Raw genomic sequence first — 16523 nt, forward strand, 5'->3', positions numbered from 1 at the left:
TATATATATATATATATATAAATGTTTAGAGTTACAGAATTTATATATAGTTTTTAAAATAGTAAGCGGAAGTTTCTCAAGAGCTCTTTCAGCTATCATCTCGTCAGGAGAAAATCGATAGCGTACAAAATAATATTGTGTCGAAAAATAAAGAGTTCTAATGAGGCACTTATTAAATGTGCCAAAAGTACAGGCACACTAAAATAAATTTATTAACGTTTAAAAACGATTAAAATATTGAAACAATGAGGGAAGAAGAAAAAAAAAAGCGGGAGAAAAGATTCAAAGTTCCCCAAAGAGAAACAATGCGTTGGATGTTTCCTTTTGCTGGCACAAAGAAGGTTGACACACCGTAATAGAGACAGACTCCAAAATCTTTATATGGTTTTTGGAGGCCGCTCTATGTAGCACCTCGAACCAATCTATTTCATATCTATTGGCACAGCATGGGTTGTCAACCAAATGCTGGCCAATAGCAGAGTCCAAGGCTGCAGAAGGAGGGAGACTACCAGACCCCATCCTGCCTTGTCTGATCTTCGATGGAACATGCTGGTTTATACGAGTCAAAAGGTGCAAGGATGTTCGCCCAACATAACCAGCATCGCACTGGCATTTAAATTGATATACAATATTACTGTTTGGGATGTAAGGCAAACTATCCTTGCGAAAAACAGGTCTCGTAGTATATACCAAACGCAAGGACACAGAATTAAAGCAGTCGTAAATACTTCTGCGAATCTGTTTGGAAAGTCTTTTACTCTTTTCCCCAATCCACGGTAATTTTAAATAAACCGGGCATTTCAAGGGTCCAAACTTTTTAGGGGATTTAAAATCCGCAACCTTTTTGAAAATACAGTCATCAATAAGGTCAACAGGATAACCATTATTGATGAATATTTCCCTGATCTTATCGAGTTCGGTGTCTAATCTGTTAGGCGAACAAATCATGAGGGCTCTATGTACCAAAGTATAAATTAGGCCGACCTTACGTGATTTAGGTACAAAAGACAACCAGCTCACATATAGGCCAGTAAATGTCGGCTTTCTATAAATTGTAGTGAGAAAGCCCCCCTTTGAGCGTTCGACAAGAACATCCAAGAAAGGAAGCGAATTGTCCTTCTCACTTTCCAAAGTGAACTTAAGAGCCCCATGTAAGGAATTCAACCTATTAAAAATATCGACGCTTCACTTTGCGATGGAAAAATAGCAAAAGTGTCGTCAACATATCTGAAATATGCAGTGGGTTTAGTTGTAGAATTAAACATAACGGATTCATGGTACCCAATGAAAATATCCGCTAAAGTTGGGGCCAACGGATTCCCCATTGAAACCCAGTCAACCTGACAGTACATAATATCACAAAAACTAAACTCCACGGTTTTAGTGCACATTAAAATGAGTTCAATAAGAATCTCTTTAGAAAACCGTGGAGCAGTCAGGCAACCATCATAGAGCGCGTCGGTACATATGCGTATAGTCTCATCCAACGGTATGTTGGTAAAGAGACTAAAGACATCAAATGAGCACATAAAAGACGTCTCTGCATTTGAATCCAACCAATTGAGAATAACTGCCATTTTCTCAACGTAGTCCGATTTGTCCAAAATCACCACTCCTGCACCTTTGTCTGGTTTGCACATATAAATATCAGTATTATGCTTTAAAGATTTCATAGTTTTTAACATAGAATGTTACTGTATCGGTGAGCTAAGGCAACTAAACTAGATTTCATTCAAGTAATTTTTTCCAATATTTTAATCGTGCCAATATTTTTATCGTTTTTAAACGTTAATAAATTTATTTTAGTGTGCCTGTACTTTTGGCACATTTAATAAGTTCCCCATTAGAACTCTTTATTTTTCGACACAATATTATTTTGTACGCTATCGATCTTCTCTTGACGAGATGATAGCCGAAAGAGTTTTCGAGAAACTTCCGCTTACTATTTTTAAAACTATATATATATATATATATATATATATATATATACACTACTATAACATAATATTTAATATCTGTCTGTCCACTAAAACTATTACTACTACTAGTGTTTAGTTCTAACAGTGTGAGACTGACTGCTTGGTAAAATTGAAGAAAGAGAGAGAGAGAGAGGGACGGTGAGCGAGGAAACTGCTAACTTGTGTGTAAGGAAGGTTGGAGTTGAATCTGTCTTAGATTTTTAGGCGGATGAGAGGGTCGCTATTCGTACTGATATTTATTTATTCATTTTTTTTTCCACTTTTCTTTCGTTCCTTCCTCCTCCCTTTCTACCGAAATTAACACATACACACACACATTATACAATTTATAAAATAAAAACAAAATAGGTTATACTAATCTTGCGTAAATAAAATTAAACTACATTAACTTCTCTCTCTCTCATCCTGTTGCAAATTTAATTGCTTCCACTGCATGAATTTTTACCTATCCCCTCTTCCATTAACAATGAAATCATAGCAATGTCCTTTTTAATCACTTCGAGGAGTGTAACTTTCCAGTAGATATATAACCTACTAAATAACCAATTAACATTAACTACCCATGCGAGGTCACAGAAATACCTGGTTTAGGACCCAGTGCTGATGGACCTGTAGATCTTCTCAGTGCTGATGGACCTGTAGATCTTCCCAGGTCATCAGTCTAGGAGAAGGAAAACTCTGAAGCTAAACCTAGGGGAGGGAGGCCTCTTCAGTCCTGGACGACAACCTTCCTAGAGCTGGTGACTCAAACAAATTACCAGTTGGCAAACCTAAACTGCTTAAGGAGGAGATAGGCTCTGTCTATCGCCCGGCTTTCATACTCCTTCTTTGCCTATTAGCCAGGCATAGAGGCGCTATCACACGGACTCGACAGAATCACTCAGTGGCCGACCTTGTTTCCTGACTAGGGTAACGAACGCTGTTTTCTCAACTCCCACCACATCCCATCCCCCTAACCTGGACACTGGGGGTGCTTCAGTACTATATATGCCGGTACAGTTGGACTGGGCTGACTTTTGTCTGATGGGTTGTGAGTATTGTGTTGACAGTTCCTGGCTGCTGTTTCTGACTGATATTACAGGGGCCCTAACTCTTTGGTAACACTTAGAGCAGCTGCTCCATCAACAGCTGTACAATATCGGGATGTTTGTAGTGCCATGTTGCGCATGGAAAGGGACCCTGTACTCATCCCCGGTGGGCTTTCCTGAGACCACAATCCTGTAGGCAAAGACAGCTGATGGTCTACTTGCATTGCATGTCTGATATTCTGCACAACCACTTGTCCAGCATCCCTCACTCACCCTAACTAAAACTTTTAAATTAAATAAAATCGAATGACAGTTCAATCAGAAATTACGTTTAAACCAGGAACAAACTCCCCCCCCCAAAAAAAAACAAAACAACAACCAGCCTCCTCCTTTGAGGCTTGCATTTACGAATATCCATAGGCTTAGAACTAACTTAGATGATATTGAATCATTTCTCCTAGTAAACACCTCGAATATCTTAGCATTAAGTGAAACTAACCTACACTCCTCCATTCCCTCTAACCATTTTAATATGCCTGGTTATCTCCCACTCTGCTGCAAGGACTCAAACAGACATATGCATGGACTTGGAGTCTATATAAATAACACCCTCCCCCTGACTAGAGAAACTAAACTAGAATCAGACGACTAAGCCTTTATTTGCTTCAGACTAATCATGCAACATAATATTAGCTACTTGTATTTTCTCTACCGCTCTCTCAATCCTAGACTGCACCCTAATAAACAAAGTCTCTGACAGCATAGATATAGCACTCTCCCTCGATACTAGCACACAAGTACATGTATTTGATGACTTTAATGTCCACCACAGTAACTGGCTTGGGGTCTCTACTTACACAGACGTAGCTGGTAGAACAACACATAGCTCTATATCTCATTCCCTATCACAGATGGTTACATTTCCGACACGTTTCCCAGACTATCAAGATCGACATGCCTCACTTTTAGATCTATTTCTGACCACAGTTCCCTATGATTGTACAACGAATGCCCACAGCCCACTCAGAAATGCTGATCATGCTGTGATAATGGTAGAAATCGCCCTAAATTCTCGACCCAAAACTGAAAACTGTTCAAAGCAACGAGGTATTACAAAAAGGCTTTAAAATTAAAAAAAAAATTTTTTTTATTAGTGCATAAGGCACATCTGATTGAGTGTAAATAAAATATTATTTCTTTTTAATTCTAGTATCTTTCTTTTTATAGTTTAATATTAATAGTTTTTAGTAAAATAATTTTCCAGTTAAACATTTTGTTGAACATTTTTCTGTTGAGGCAGAAATCCTTTTCAAGAAAATTTATTATTGCCCAGCATAGATGAGTGCTTTCAGTTAAAAATCTTCCTTTTCGATAAGCGAGAAAAATTTGTGTAAAATGTGTCAGGTTGATAATTGTTCTTAAGTGAAAGTTCGGTTTTAAAAAGTAAAAACATTAGCATATGCTAATGTTTTTACTTTTTTTTTTTTTTTTTACATGGTAGTCACCACTTATCAAGGCCCAGAAGCCACTTGGGGATAAGGGTTATTGCGTGTACAATAATCAATGGGATAGTATCGTAATAATCGTTAGTAATGGAGATTTGATAAAGTGTCTTACTTAAGGGAGCGGTTTATCAGGAATTGTTTTATGTTGGACTTGAAGATATCCAAGTTGTAGTCAGGTGGGAAACAGGCAAACGGAAGAGAGTTCCACAGGCGTGCACTTCTAAGAAAGAAGCTCTGCTCATGGAATCTACGTTTTGATTTAGGCACAGATAAAGAGTGAGGAAAATTATTGACAGTGGTTTCAGCTAGAAAGGTGTTTTTCATGAAAGATTGGCAAGGGGGGACCAGAGATTGGAGCTCAGATGAGCACTTGCCATGGAAATAACAATAAAACAAAGATAGGCTTACAATGTCTCTTCTGTGGGAGAGAGGTTTCAGGGAAGAGAAAAGGGCATTCCCCACTAAGACACAAAGTCTATTTTATATTCTGTCAAGGCAGGATAGGCTGTTTTTTAGCAGCTCCTGCCCAGATATGGCAGCAGTACTCCAGCCTTGAACGTATTTGGCTTTCATGTAGATAGAGAATTGCATCAGCAGTGAGATACCTTCTGGAGTGGTAGAAGAATCCCACCATTTTTCCAGCGACCGTCGCAACAGACTTGATATATATGTTCCATTTCAGATCAATCCCGAAGCTTGTCAAAACGAGAGCCATCGATTTCAATTGATGCCAGATGGGGATCAGAGCATTGATGATGTAAAGATAGGAGTTTTTACTTTTTAAAACTAAACTTATTATATTGCATTCATATACTGGAATTTATTTCCAGCCATATATACTATGTAATTTGTGGCTTTTTTATTGGCACTCAGTGTTTGTATAGGTAATACCATTAAACAAACATCTAAGTTATTTGTTAAGTAAGGAATAACGAAAACCATAAAGTGGAAAATGAGACTCATATAGGATCTGAGAGAGGGCCACTTAATGCTGTGTTGACTATTTAACTAAGAGAAACTTGAATTTGTACAAATATTTCACCCATTACAAACTAACACCTTTCTCTAGCATGCAGATAAAATTAACTGTTTATTTAATGGTAATACCTACACAAACATGAACAAACCAGCAAAAAAAAACAAAAAAAAAACAGCATGACACATAATAGACTGCATTTTTGTAGATATTTTATTTCAAATTTAAAAATGATTTCAAATATATTATTTTTAACTCAATAGAGTGCAGAAATATTTACTTGAGTTTGATTTCTACCATGTTTAATTGACAAAATGATTTTGAAAGATTGTAAACATCAGAAGTAATAAGCAACTAATGTCATTAGCTATTCATACACTTTGGTTTGTGTACTTCTTAGAAATAGTTCAAAATTGAACTTGTGACTAGACAAATGTTTAATCATGAAAGAAAAAAGAAAATTCATGTATCTTCTTCAATATCTTGCATTCAAAAATTGTATTATAAAAATTGATTCTGATAAGAAAACTAAAAAAGGCATATCAAAATATTTCAAAACATTTAATTTAAATATTTTCATTTCTTTTGTAATAGTTAACATTTTATTTCTAAGATTCATGTCTTATTTTATATATTTCTTAGGTTAATTTCTAATTTAATATATTTTATTTCTTAGGTTAATTTCTTATTTAATATATTTTTATTTCTTAGGTTCATTTTTTATTTAATATATTTTTATTTCTTAGGTTATTTTTTTATTTAATATATTTCTATTTCTTTGATTCATTTTTATTTAAATTTTTTTATTTCTTTGGTTCATTTTTATTTTATATAGTTTCTATTTCTTAGGTTCATTTTTTATTTAATATATTTTTATTTCTTTGATTAATTTTTATTTAAAATTTTTTTATTTCTTTGGTTCATTTTTACTTTATATAGTTTCTATTTCGTAGGTTCATTTTTTATTTAATATATTTGTATTTCTTAGGTTCATTTTTTTTATTTAATATATTTTTATTTCTTAGGTTAATTTCTTATTTAATATATTTTATTTCTTAGGTTCATTTTTTATTTAATATATTTTATTTCTTAGGTTCATTTTTTATTTAATATATTTTATTTCTTAGGTTCATTTTTTATTTAATATATTTGTATTTCTTAGGTTAATTTCTTATTTAATATATTTTATTTCTTAGGTTCATTTTTTATTTAATATATTTTTATTTCTTAGGTTCATTTCTTATTTAATATATTTTTATTTCTTAGGTTCATTTTTTATTTAATATATTTTATTTATTAGGTTCATTTTTTATTTAATATATTTTATTTATTAGGTTCATTTCTTATTAATATAATTTTATTACTTAGGTTTCTATTTCTTAGGTTTATATCTGGTTTCATATATTTTTATTTCATTTGTTTATTACTTATTCAATATATTTTTTATTTCTTAGGTTTTTTTCTTATTTAAAATATTTTTTAAAGGTTCATTTCTCATATTATATATTCTTATTCCTTATGTTTATTTGTTATTTTACACGTTTTTTTTATTTTTTAGGTTCATTTATTATTTTATAAAATTCAATATTATATTATTATTTATTATCAATAATAAAATATATTGTATTTCTTAGGTTCATTTCTCATTTAATATATTTCTTGGATTCATTTCTTATTTAATATATTTATTTTTTTAGGTTTATTTCTAATTTAATATATATTTATATCTGTCATTTCTAATTTTATATATGTTTTATTTTTTAAGTTCAATTCTTACTAAATATATTTTATTTATTAGGTTAATTTCTTATTTGCATATATTTTTATTTCATAGGTTTATTTCATTTTTAATATATATTTATTTCTCATGTTGAATTCTTTTTTGTTCTATATTTTTATTTTTATGTTCAATTCTTTGTATATATATTTTTGTAATTTCTTACGTTTATTTCTTAATGTTTTTATTTTTATTTCTCATGTTTATTTCTTATTTTGTATATTTTAATTTCCTAGGTTCATTTCTCATATTTTATTTTTATTTCTTAGGTCATTTAACAATTTTTTTTCTTATGATTAATTCTAATTTTATATATTTTTATTCTTAGGTTATAATTTGTTTTTAGATTTTTTATTTCTATGGTTAATTTCTTAATTAATATATAAGTTCATTTCTTTTTTACTGTTCATTTATTTATTGTGTTTATTTCTTATTTACTTTTTGTTTCTTAGGTTCATTTCTTTTTTATATATTTTTATTTCTTGAGATTATTTTTTATTGTATATATTTTATTTCTTAGGTTTATTTCTTTTTATATATAATTTTATTACTTTTGTTCATTTCTTTCTTATTAATATAATTTTATTTTAATTCATTTCCTATTTTATTTATTTAATTCATTTCCTATTTTATTTATTTATTTTTTATGGATTTTTATTTTTGAATTTTTTTATATATTTTTTCTTAGGATTATTTCTTATTTCATAGATTTTTATCTCTTAAATCTGTTTTTTTCTTTGAATTATTTCTTATTTTATAGATTTTTATCTCTAAAATCTGTTTTTTCTTGGAATTATTTCTTATTTCATAGATTTTTATTTCTTAGGTCTTTTTTGTATTTTGAATGTTTTTATTTCTTAGGTCCATTTCTTATTTTGTATATTTTTATTTCTGAGATTCATTTCTTATTTAATATATTTTTAGTTATTAGATTCATTAGTTATTTAATATTTTTTCTTAGGTTCATTTCTTATTTCATATATTTTTACTTCTTAGGTTCATTTCTTTTTTATATATTTTTATTTCTTAAGATTTTTTAGGCCAAATTTTAGTTATATTTCACATTGATTTTTAATTTTGTATCACTAAAGTTATTAGGGTAGTTTATAATTTTATATGACCTTAATTCATTAGGGTAATTTTTAATTTTCTACCTTCTTAATTCTTAGGAATTTTTTTTGCTATATCAGATCAATTCTTAGGGTTATTTTTTTATTTGTTATTTTCTTAAATATAACTGAAAATTGCATTGAGACATTACTGATACAGAATTGGATAAAGTAAGCTTAAATCGAAATTAACTGAAAAAAGTTTATCATCAGTCATTGTATTTATATGAGCAGACTAAACTGAATAAAGCTTTGATATTGAATTTATTGGATATGAACATCACCTAGATGAACAAACTAATATCTAAAAAAAAAAAATGGGATAGATTTCCAAAATTTTGGATCAGATGTAGTTCATATTGACCTGTGGAGATAGTGGCATTTATAAAAACAGATGCTAAACATTAAATTTGTTCAAAAGAGACAGGTAAAAGGTGAGCATATTTAAGAAATGAGCATTAAATGCACCTGCAACTTGACTCATTGCATGTTGCTTTGAATGTTTAGAACAGCAGTAAACAGTGAATGTTCGTTCTTGATGTATTTTCCTCAGAAATATTGACCAACTTTTAAAACATCCATATATGAAAAATAGTCTGAGTTACCATCCACAGAATCTATTCCTTCCTGAAAAATAAAATAATATTTTCAATCATCAAAATAACAAGCACCCCCCTCCCCACCAATAAAAAAAAAAGTCTGAAAATGGAAATAGGATTTGGTTAAATAGAAAATGTGAAAAAAGCTAATTAATCTTTATATCACAACCAAGATTGTCATTAAAATAAATTTTTATTTTCAGTTATCGTTCTTTGTTAATTGATCCCTGTGAAGATGATGACATGTTTGTTAAAGTGTTTGTTCTGATGAATATATTCCTTCCAAAATGAAACTAACCATATAAAGATAACATTGATTATAATTATGTAGGATTTAGATACATGAGAAAATCTATGCAGATCTGAGTATACATTATTTTTATTCATATCAAATTAAGAATATGCAAATGTTTATTTTTATATTTTATTCTATGTAAAAAAATAAAGTTAATCCATTTTGCAAGATTAGTACAAAATTAAAACTAGATTATAAAATAATTGTGACATGGTTAGTGATACTGTTTATTTTTTTGTTTTCTTTGTTAGCACCAACTGCGCTTTCACGATTAAACAAAGTAGTAATATGCTTTCTGTTAAAAGTTATAATTTTAATTAGAATTAATAATTTAATTATAATTTTAATTAGAACTACTACACTGCTTAATAGGAACAAGGGGAATATTTATCTCCTCTCTTCTTTTGAATATATAAAGATACAAGCATGATTCTCTCTATATACAAGTTATTTGTTCCTAGTTCCTTTTGTTAAAATATTCATTTTGCACAAAACAAAGTTTGTATTATTGGATTTATTGTTGAACTAGCGGGGCTACCTGGCGTTGCTCGGGACTGTATAAACAATGAAAAAATTGAATTTGGTTTTGTAATATATTTGTTATTCTTATGAGAGAGGAATTTTGTATGTTTATGTATCATTTGCTATTTCGAATAAAAGAATATTTTACCTACATAAGACGGGTATTACACATATGAACTAATTGTATCTTACCTAGGGTAGGTAATTTACAGCATGTATATGCAAGGACAGGTAATATACAACACACTTATCTCATCAAATCCCAAGCGATGCCAGGAATTTTGCTAATATATATTCTCACCTATTTCATTTAATCCCGGGCAATCAATCTCATTAAATCCTGGGCGACGCAAGGTATTCTGTTAGTATATATTTCAATCAATATAATTCAATCCAAGGCAACGCCAAGTATTCTGCTAGTATATATTTGCATCTATCTCATTACATCCCAGGTGACCATGTATTCTGCTTGCATACATTTGCATGTATCTCATTGAATCCAGGGTGACTCCTGGTAATCTGTAAGTATATATGTTGACGTATCTCGTTGAATCCCATAATTCTTGGATTGTTACAAATTTCGACAATTTAACCCACATTATCGCTCGCCTATCTAAAATAATAACTTTAAGACATTGTCTTGGCTGGTTTTTCATTACAAACACATCATCCAAAAAACTCACATTTCATCATTTTTTATAATTTTTGGATATGTTACTAATTTCAACAACCATGTCACATGATTTAACTTACATTATCGCCTCAACTCTTACTAAAATAAAAACTTTGATACATAGACTATGGTATGTTACTAATTTCGACTATCATTTTTCATGAGTGAATCCACATTATCGCCCCATTCTATCACTAAAATAATAACTTTTAGATATGGTATGGCTGGTTATTTCATTAAAAACCCACCAACAAAGTAACTCACAATATATCATTTTTCATAATTCTTGGATATGTTACTAATTTCGACGATCATTTTTAATGAAGTAACTCAAATAATCGCCACCTCTTGCTAAAATAATAACTTCCATAAATTGTCTGGTATGTCTACTTCATTACGAATATACCAATCAAATAACTCACATTTCATCATTTTTCATAATTTTTGGATATGTTGCTAATTTTAATCATCATTTTTTCTGAGTTCAATCACATAATCCATCTCCTCTTACTAAAATAATACTTTTGAGACATTTCTAGGCTGTTTATTTCATTACAAACTCATCAATAAAATACCTCACATTTCATCATTTTTCATAATTCTTGGATATGTTATGAATTTCGACAATCAAATTTAATGAGTGCGCACATATAATCGCCCAATTCTTACTAAAATCGTAAATTTGCTACATTAACTGGGCTGTTTATTTCATTATAAACACACCAATCAAATAACTAAAACTTCATATTTCATAATTCTTAGATATGTCACTAACTTCGACAATAATTTTTCAAGAGTTAATCCACATTATCACCACCTCCTATTACTAAAATAATAACTTTCAGGCATTGTATGGCTGTTTTTTTTTCATTAGTAACCTATCAAGTTACTCACATTTTACCATTTTTCATAATTCTTGGATATGTTACTAATTTTGAGAATTATTTACAATAAAGTAACCCAAATAATCGCCTTACTCATTAACCGACACAATCCCGTTCCTCTTACAAAAATAACAACTTTGATACTGTCTATTTCATTACTAACACACCAATCAAATAACTCACATTTAGTCATTTTTCATAATTCTTGGATATGTAACTAATTTAATCCGCATAATCGACCCACTCTTACTAAAATACTGACTTTCAGACAATATCTGGGCTATTTATTTCATTATAAACACACCAATCAAATAATTTGCATTTAATAACTTTTCATAATTCTTGGATATGAGACTAATTTCGACAATCGTTTTTCATGATTTAACCCACATAATCCCCTCTCCTCTAAAGATATTCAACATTGAAGCTACATCCAAGGGAGGTCATTTGCATATTATAACAATGATTGTATATTATTTTAATGGTGTTTGACAATGAAGCTACATCCAAGGGAGGTCACTTACATATTATAACAATGTTTGTATATTATTCTAATGGTATTTGACAACGACGCTACATCCAAGGGAGGTCACTTGCATAATATAACAGTGATTGTATATTATTCTAATGGTGTTCAACAATGAATCTACATCCAAGGGAGGTCACTTACATATTATAACAATCTAGTGATTAGTGATCTGCATAAATCATTTGGTAATCCCAAGTAGTCACCCATCTTAGAATGACCAACTTCATTGTTGCTTAATTTTGGTGATCTACATAAAGAATCTTGTATTCCCAAGTAGTCACCGATCTCATAATGACCAGACTATGTATTGCTCCACTTTAGTGATCTGCATAAAGCATTTGGTAATCCCAAGTAGTCACCCATCCTAGAATGACCAGACTATGTATTGCTTAACTTTAGTGATCTGCATAAGTCATTTGGTAAACCCTAGTAGTCACCCATCCTAGAATGATCAGACTATGTATTGCTTAACTTTCGTGATCTGCATAAGTCATTTGGTAATCCCAAGAAGTCACCCATCCTAGAATGACCAGACTATGTATTGCTTAACTTTTGTGATCTGAATAAAGCATTTGGTAATCCAAAATAGTCACCCATGCTAAAATGACCAGACTATGTATTGCTTAACTTTCGTGATCTGCATAAGTCATTTGGTAATCCCAAGTAGTCACCCATCCAAAAATGACCAGACTACATATTGCTTAACTTGCATGATCTGCATAAGTCATTTGGTAATCCCAAATAGTCACCCACGCTAAAATGACCAGACTATGTATTGCTTAACTTTTGTGATCTGCATAAAGCATTTGGTAATCCCAAATAGTCACCCATGCTAAAATGACCAGACTATGTATTGCTTAACTTTCGTGATCTGCATAAATCATTTGGTAATCCCAAGTAGTCACCCATCTTAGAATGACCAGACTACATATTGCTTAACTTTAGTGATCTTCATAAATCATTTGGTAATCCAAAGTAGTCACCCATCCTAGAATGATCAGACTATGTATTGCTTAACTTTCGTGATCTGCATAAGTCATTTGGTAATCCCAAGTAGTCACCCATCCTAGAATGACCAGACTATGTATTGCTTAACTTTCGTGAGCTGCATAAATCATTTGGTAATCCCAAGTAGTCACCCATCCTTAAATGACCAGACTACATATTGCTTAACTGTCGTGATCTGCATAAACCATTTGTTAATCCCAAGTAGTCACCCATCCTAGAATGACCAGACTATAGCTTAACTTTTCCTAGAATGACCAGACTAACTTTTGGTAATTGGTAATCCCAAGTAGTCAACCATCCTAGAATGACCAGACTATAGCTTAACTTTTGTGATCTGCATAAGTCATTTGGTAATCCCAAATTGTCACCCATGCTAAAATGACCAGACTACATATTGCTTAACTTTGGTGATCTTCATAAATCATTTGGTAATCCAAGTAGTCACCCATCCTAGAATGACCATACTATGTATTGCTAAACTTTTGTGATCTGCATAAGTCATTTGGTAATCCCAAGTAGTCACCCATGCTAAAATGACCAGATTATTTATTGCTTAACTTTTATGATCTGTATAAAGCATTTGGTAATCCCAAGGAGTCATCCATCCTAGAATGACCAGACTATTTATTGCTTAACTTTTGTGATCTGCATAAAGTAGTCACCCATCCTAGAATGACCTGACTATGTATTTCTTAACTTTCGTGATCTGCATAAGTCATTTGGTAATCTCAAGTAGTCACCCATCCTAGAATGACCAGACTATGTATTGCTTAACTTTCGTGATCTGCATAAGTCATTTGGTAATCCCAAGTAGTCACTCATCTTAGAATGACCAATCTTTGCATGTCAATCTTTAGAGAAACAAACGTCAATCGAAAATAAGGATGGCCTTCTAAATAATAATGTTTTTAGTTCAGCTGTGATATTTGGAATATGACATCTGGTCTCAATTTAGTTTATCGATAAATATAAATTATGCAACTATTTAATAGAAGATAATGCTATGCAGAAAATTAAGCTGTAAAGACGGTTACTTGGTCCTGGATTTGTTTTTGATCCCGCACCCTCCCCCGGAGACTCGGAGGACACCTCCCATTCCTATCCCTCGCCTCAGTATTTTCTCCCCGATCCCAGTAAGCATTTCCCCACTCCCATATAGGGATCATCTGCTTGTTTTCGGTTCCCCGGAAAACAGCGGGTGATCTATTAGATGTGGGAAGGGCGGGTCAACTTACTAACACACCCCAGTAGGCATTATATTTGTTTTTTCCAAAGGTAAAAAACCCTACCTTCACGAACATTCTTACATTATTTAGCTGTTTCCCCCTCCCACCACGAACTCTTGGTTGTACATACCTGTATATAATTTTGTTAAGAACTTTTGAACTTTTATACACATGTGCACATATACCCCCCCCCCCAAAAAAAAAACTGCATACACAAACATGAAAATACCTCTACAACGAGTTTTTATTTACTTTATTTATTCATCTTTTGGGGTAAAACGATGGGGAGATCAAATAGGTTTAACTCCACTGAGTGGTTGAGGTATTATGGTGAAAGTTGCCAGTATTCGCTCCAATCTAGCAAATCCATTGGAATAACGTTACAAAGACCCTGCACCCTTCCCCTCCCCAATTTCTTATAGGGCCTTGTGCCTAATTTTGTTGTTTTAGATTCTTTGGTTTTGTACTTTATTGTATTATCCAATTTTTTCGAAAACAATAAAATATATAAATAAGATCAAAGTGTAGTATCTGTTCTCTCAGCATACGAAACTTCTGCTCTTGGAAGAGATCCACCACCGGGCTCTTGGGCTAGGTTAAGGTGTTATCACATACTAACTTTTGTTAGCAAGGACCGACCCCCTCCTTTGGGGAGTCAGGACCTAAAGGACCGACTCCACATTTGTGGGAGCTTGGACTCGAAAACCGATCCCTTGTTTGGGAGACTGGAATCTCGGGACCAACACCACTAGTGCTGGTAGTTGAGACCTTCTTTTTTGATTTTTTCCTTTTTTGCATGTTCTTCTTCGTTCCGGTCTCTTCCCTCTAGAGACAGGTGATGGTCTACTTTCTCACCACTTAATTGCCTGAGCAGCACTCTGACCTGCAAGGCCAAACTTAGTCTATTTTCGCTGCTCTCCCGTTGGATCGAGCAGACAGGGTCCTCTTTCTCGCTTCTGTTGGGTAGTTAGTGGGTAGGATGACGTGGGGGTAGGGCGGGTGCTTCGTTTCTACTCCCCTCTGTGGGCAGAGATGTCTATCCCCTCTCTCTCTTAATTGCGTCACCCCAAATGCGCAACATCACCCCCGCAGAGGACTCCCGATGTGAGGGAGCCAGTGCATCTCCCGGCAAGACAGAGCCAGAAAGCAAGGTAGGGCCGCAGCCCGCGGCGACCCCTAGAAAACCACCTACAACTACTCCCCACGAGGGCAACCTGGCGAAAAACGCAGCTGCTGAAAAGCCTATAGGGGACAATGCAACGGAAGCTGCACCTACAGCATCCCAAATCTCCCAACACGCGGACGGAACTACGGGACTTGTATCCCCCACTCCCCAAAAGGGCAACTCCTCCCCCCAGCTGAAGAGACGGAGGAGAACAGCGTGGCGGAAAAAACAGAGGAGCTGGTCAATGCTACCTTAGCCTCTCTAAAAACGATTTTTGAGGAGCAGACCAAGAACCCGCCCTTCAACACTCCCCAAGAGGGCAATGACGGGAAGAAGGAAACCAGAGTGGAGGTAAACGCATCAACCAGTTCCAACAAACGCAAGCTGGTAGTAGTGTCACCCCCCCCCCACCTCTGCGTCTGCAAAAGCCGCGGCTGGGAACACATCTCCAGGAGGGGAGGCACCTCCAACCCCGAAAGAGAATGCCACCCAGCAGAAGAAGAAGAAAAAGGGGAACGACTCGGAAAGCAGAGAAAGCCAGCACGTGATAACAAATGCGGACTGGCCAACTCTGACTGATAATGGTCAAACGCCTAAGCCTGCAAGCCCAACAACGTCCACTGAGCAGCTAACGGCCTCTCCTACGACTTCTGTCCCTGGACCAGTAGATACCCAACGGGACGGAGGATCAGCATGGGACCCCAAAGAGCAGCAGAACAAGATGAAGCCAGAGGACTACAAGAAGCTCTTCGACTCCAAATATAAACAGTACATGGAGGGAAACATCATCCAACCTCTCCCAGGGCAGGTCGAAGGCTTGGAGAAGAGAGTCCTCTCCTTCATCACGTCAGACACAAAGACGAGGGGTCTGACGGGTGTCAACAAGGACACAATGGTGAAACTTCTATTGGAGCAGAACATCCCAGCCAGTTATGTCTGCAGAAGAAGTTACGTACAATGGGATGTTCTGCTTCCCACCCCCGAGGATGCTGACAAACTGTTCAGGACCATCCACCAGAGCAGGAACATTAAGCTTCGGCCGGTGTACCTGAATAAGAGAAGGGCAAATGTTTCTGCCTTGAACATCCCCTGTTACATGGAGGCCAATCAGCTGGGTGCCATCCTCAGTCAGTACGGGGACATCGAGGAGGTAACACCAGTTCGCGGTCAAAGGAACATCATGACCGGGGACTACAAGATTCAGATGGTTCTGGACAAGGCCGGCTTTTATGGAATCCCGGCGACCTT

The 16523-nt window shown here is 33.8% G+C and overlaps 1 protein-coding gene across 7 annotated transcripts in view; it reads right to left on the reverse strand.

Annotated features, from left to right (window-relative positions):
• Positions 1-5678: 5678 nt before the first annotated feature.
• The window catches only part of LOC145293822 (uncharacterized), a 564435-nt gene continuing 553590 nt past the window's right edge, over positions 5679-16523 (reverse strand). For all 7 annotated transcript variants that reach the window (XR_013869774.1, XM_080140462.1, XM_080140456.1 and 4 more), the window contains one exon: positions 5679-9001. Coding sequence is in view for 6 of the 7 variants with exons in the window: in XM_080140462.1 (XP_079996588.1) it covers positions 8924-9001 (78 nt within the window). In the remaining variant the exon portion in view is untranslated. The remainder of the gene's footprint in view (positions 9002-16523) is intronic.

The sequence above is a fragment of the Euprymna scolopes genome, chromosome 15 (assembly GCF_053919585.1).
Source record: "Euprymna scolopes isolate OS-2025 chromosome 15, ASM5391958v1, whole genome shotgun sequence".
Classification (NCBI taxonomy): domain Eukaryota; kingdom Metazoa; phylum Mollusca; class Cephalopoda; order Sepiida; family Sepiolidae; genus Euprymna; species Euprymna scolopes.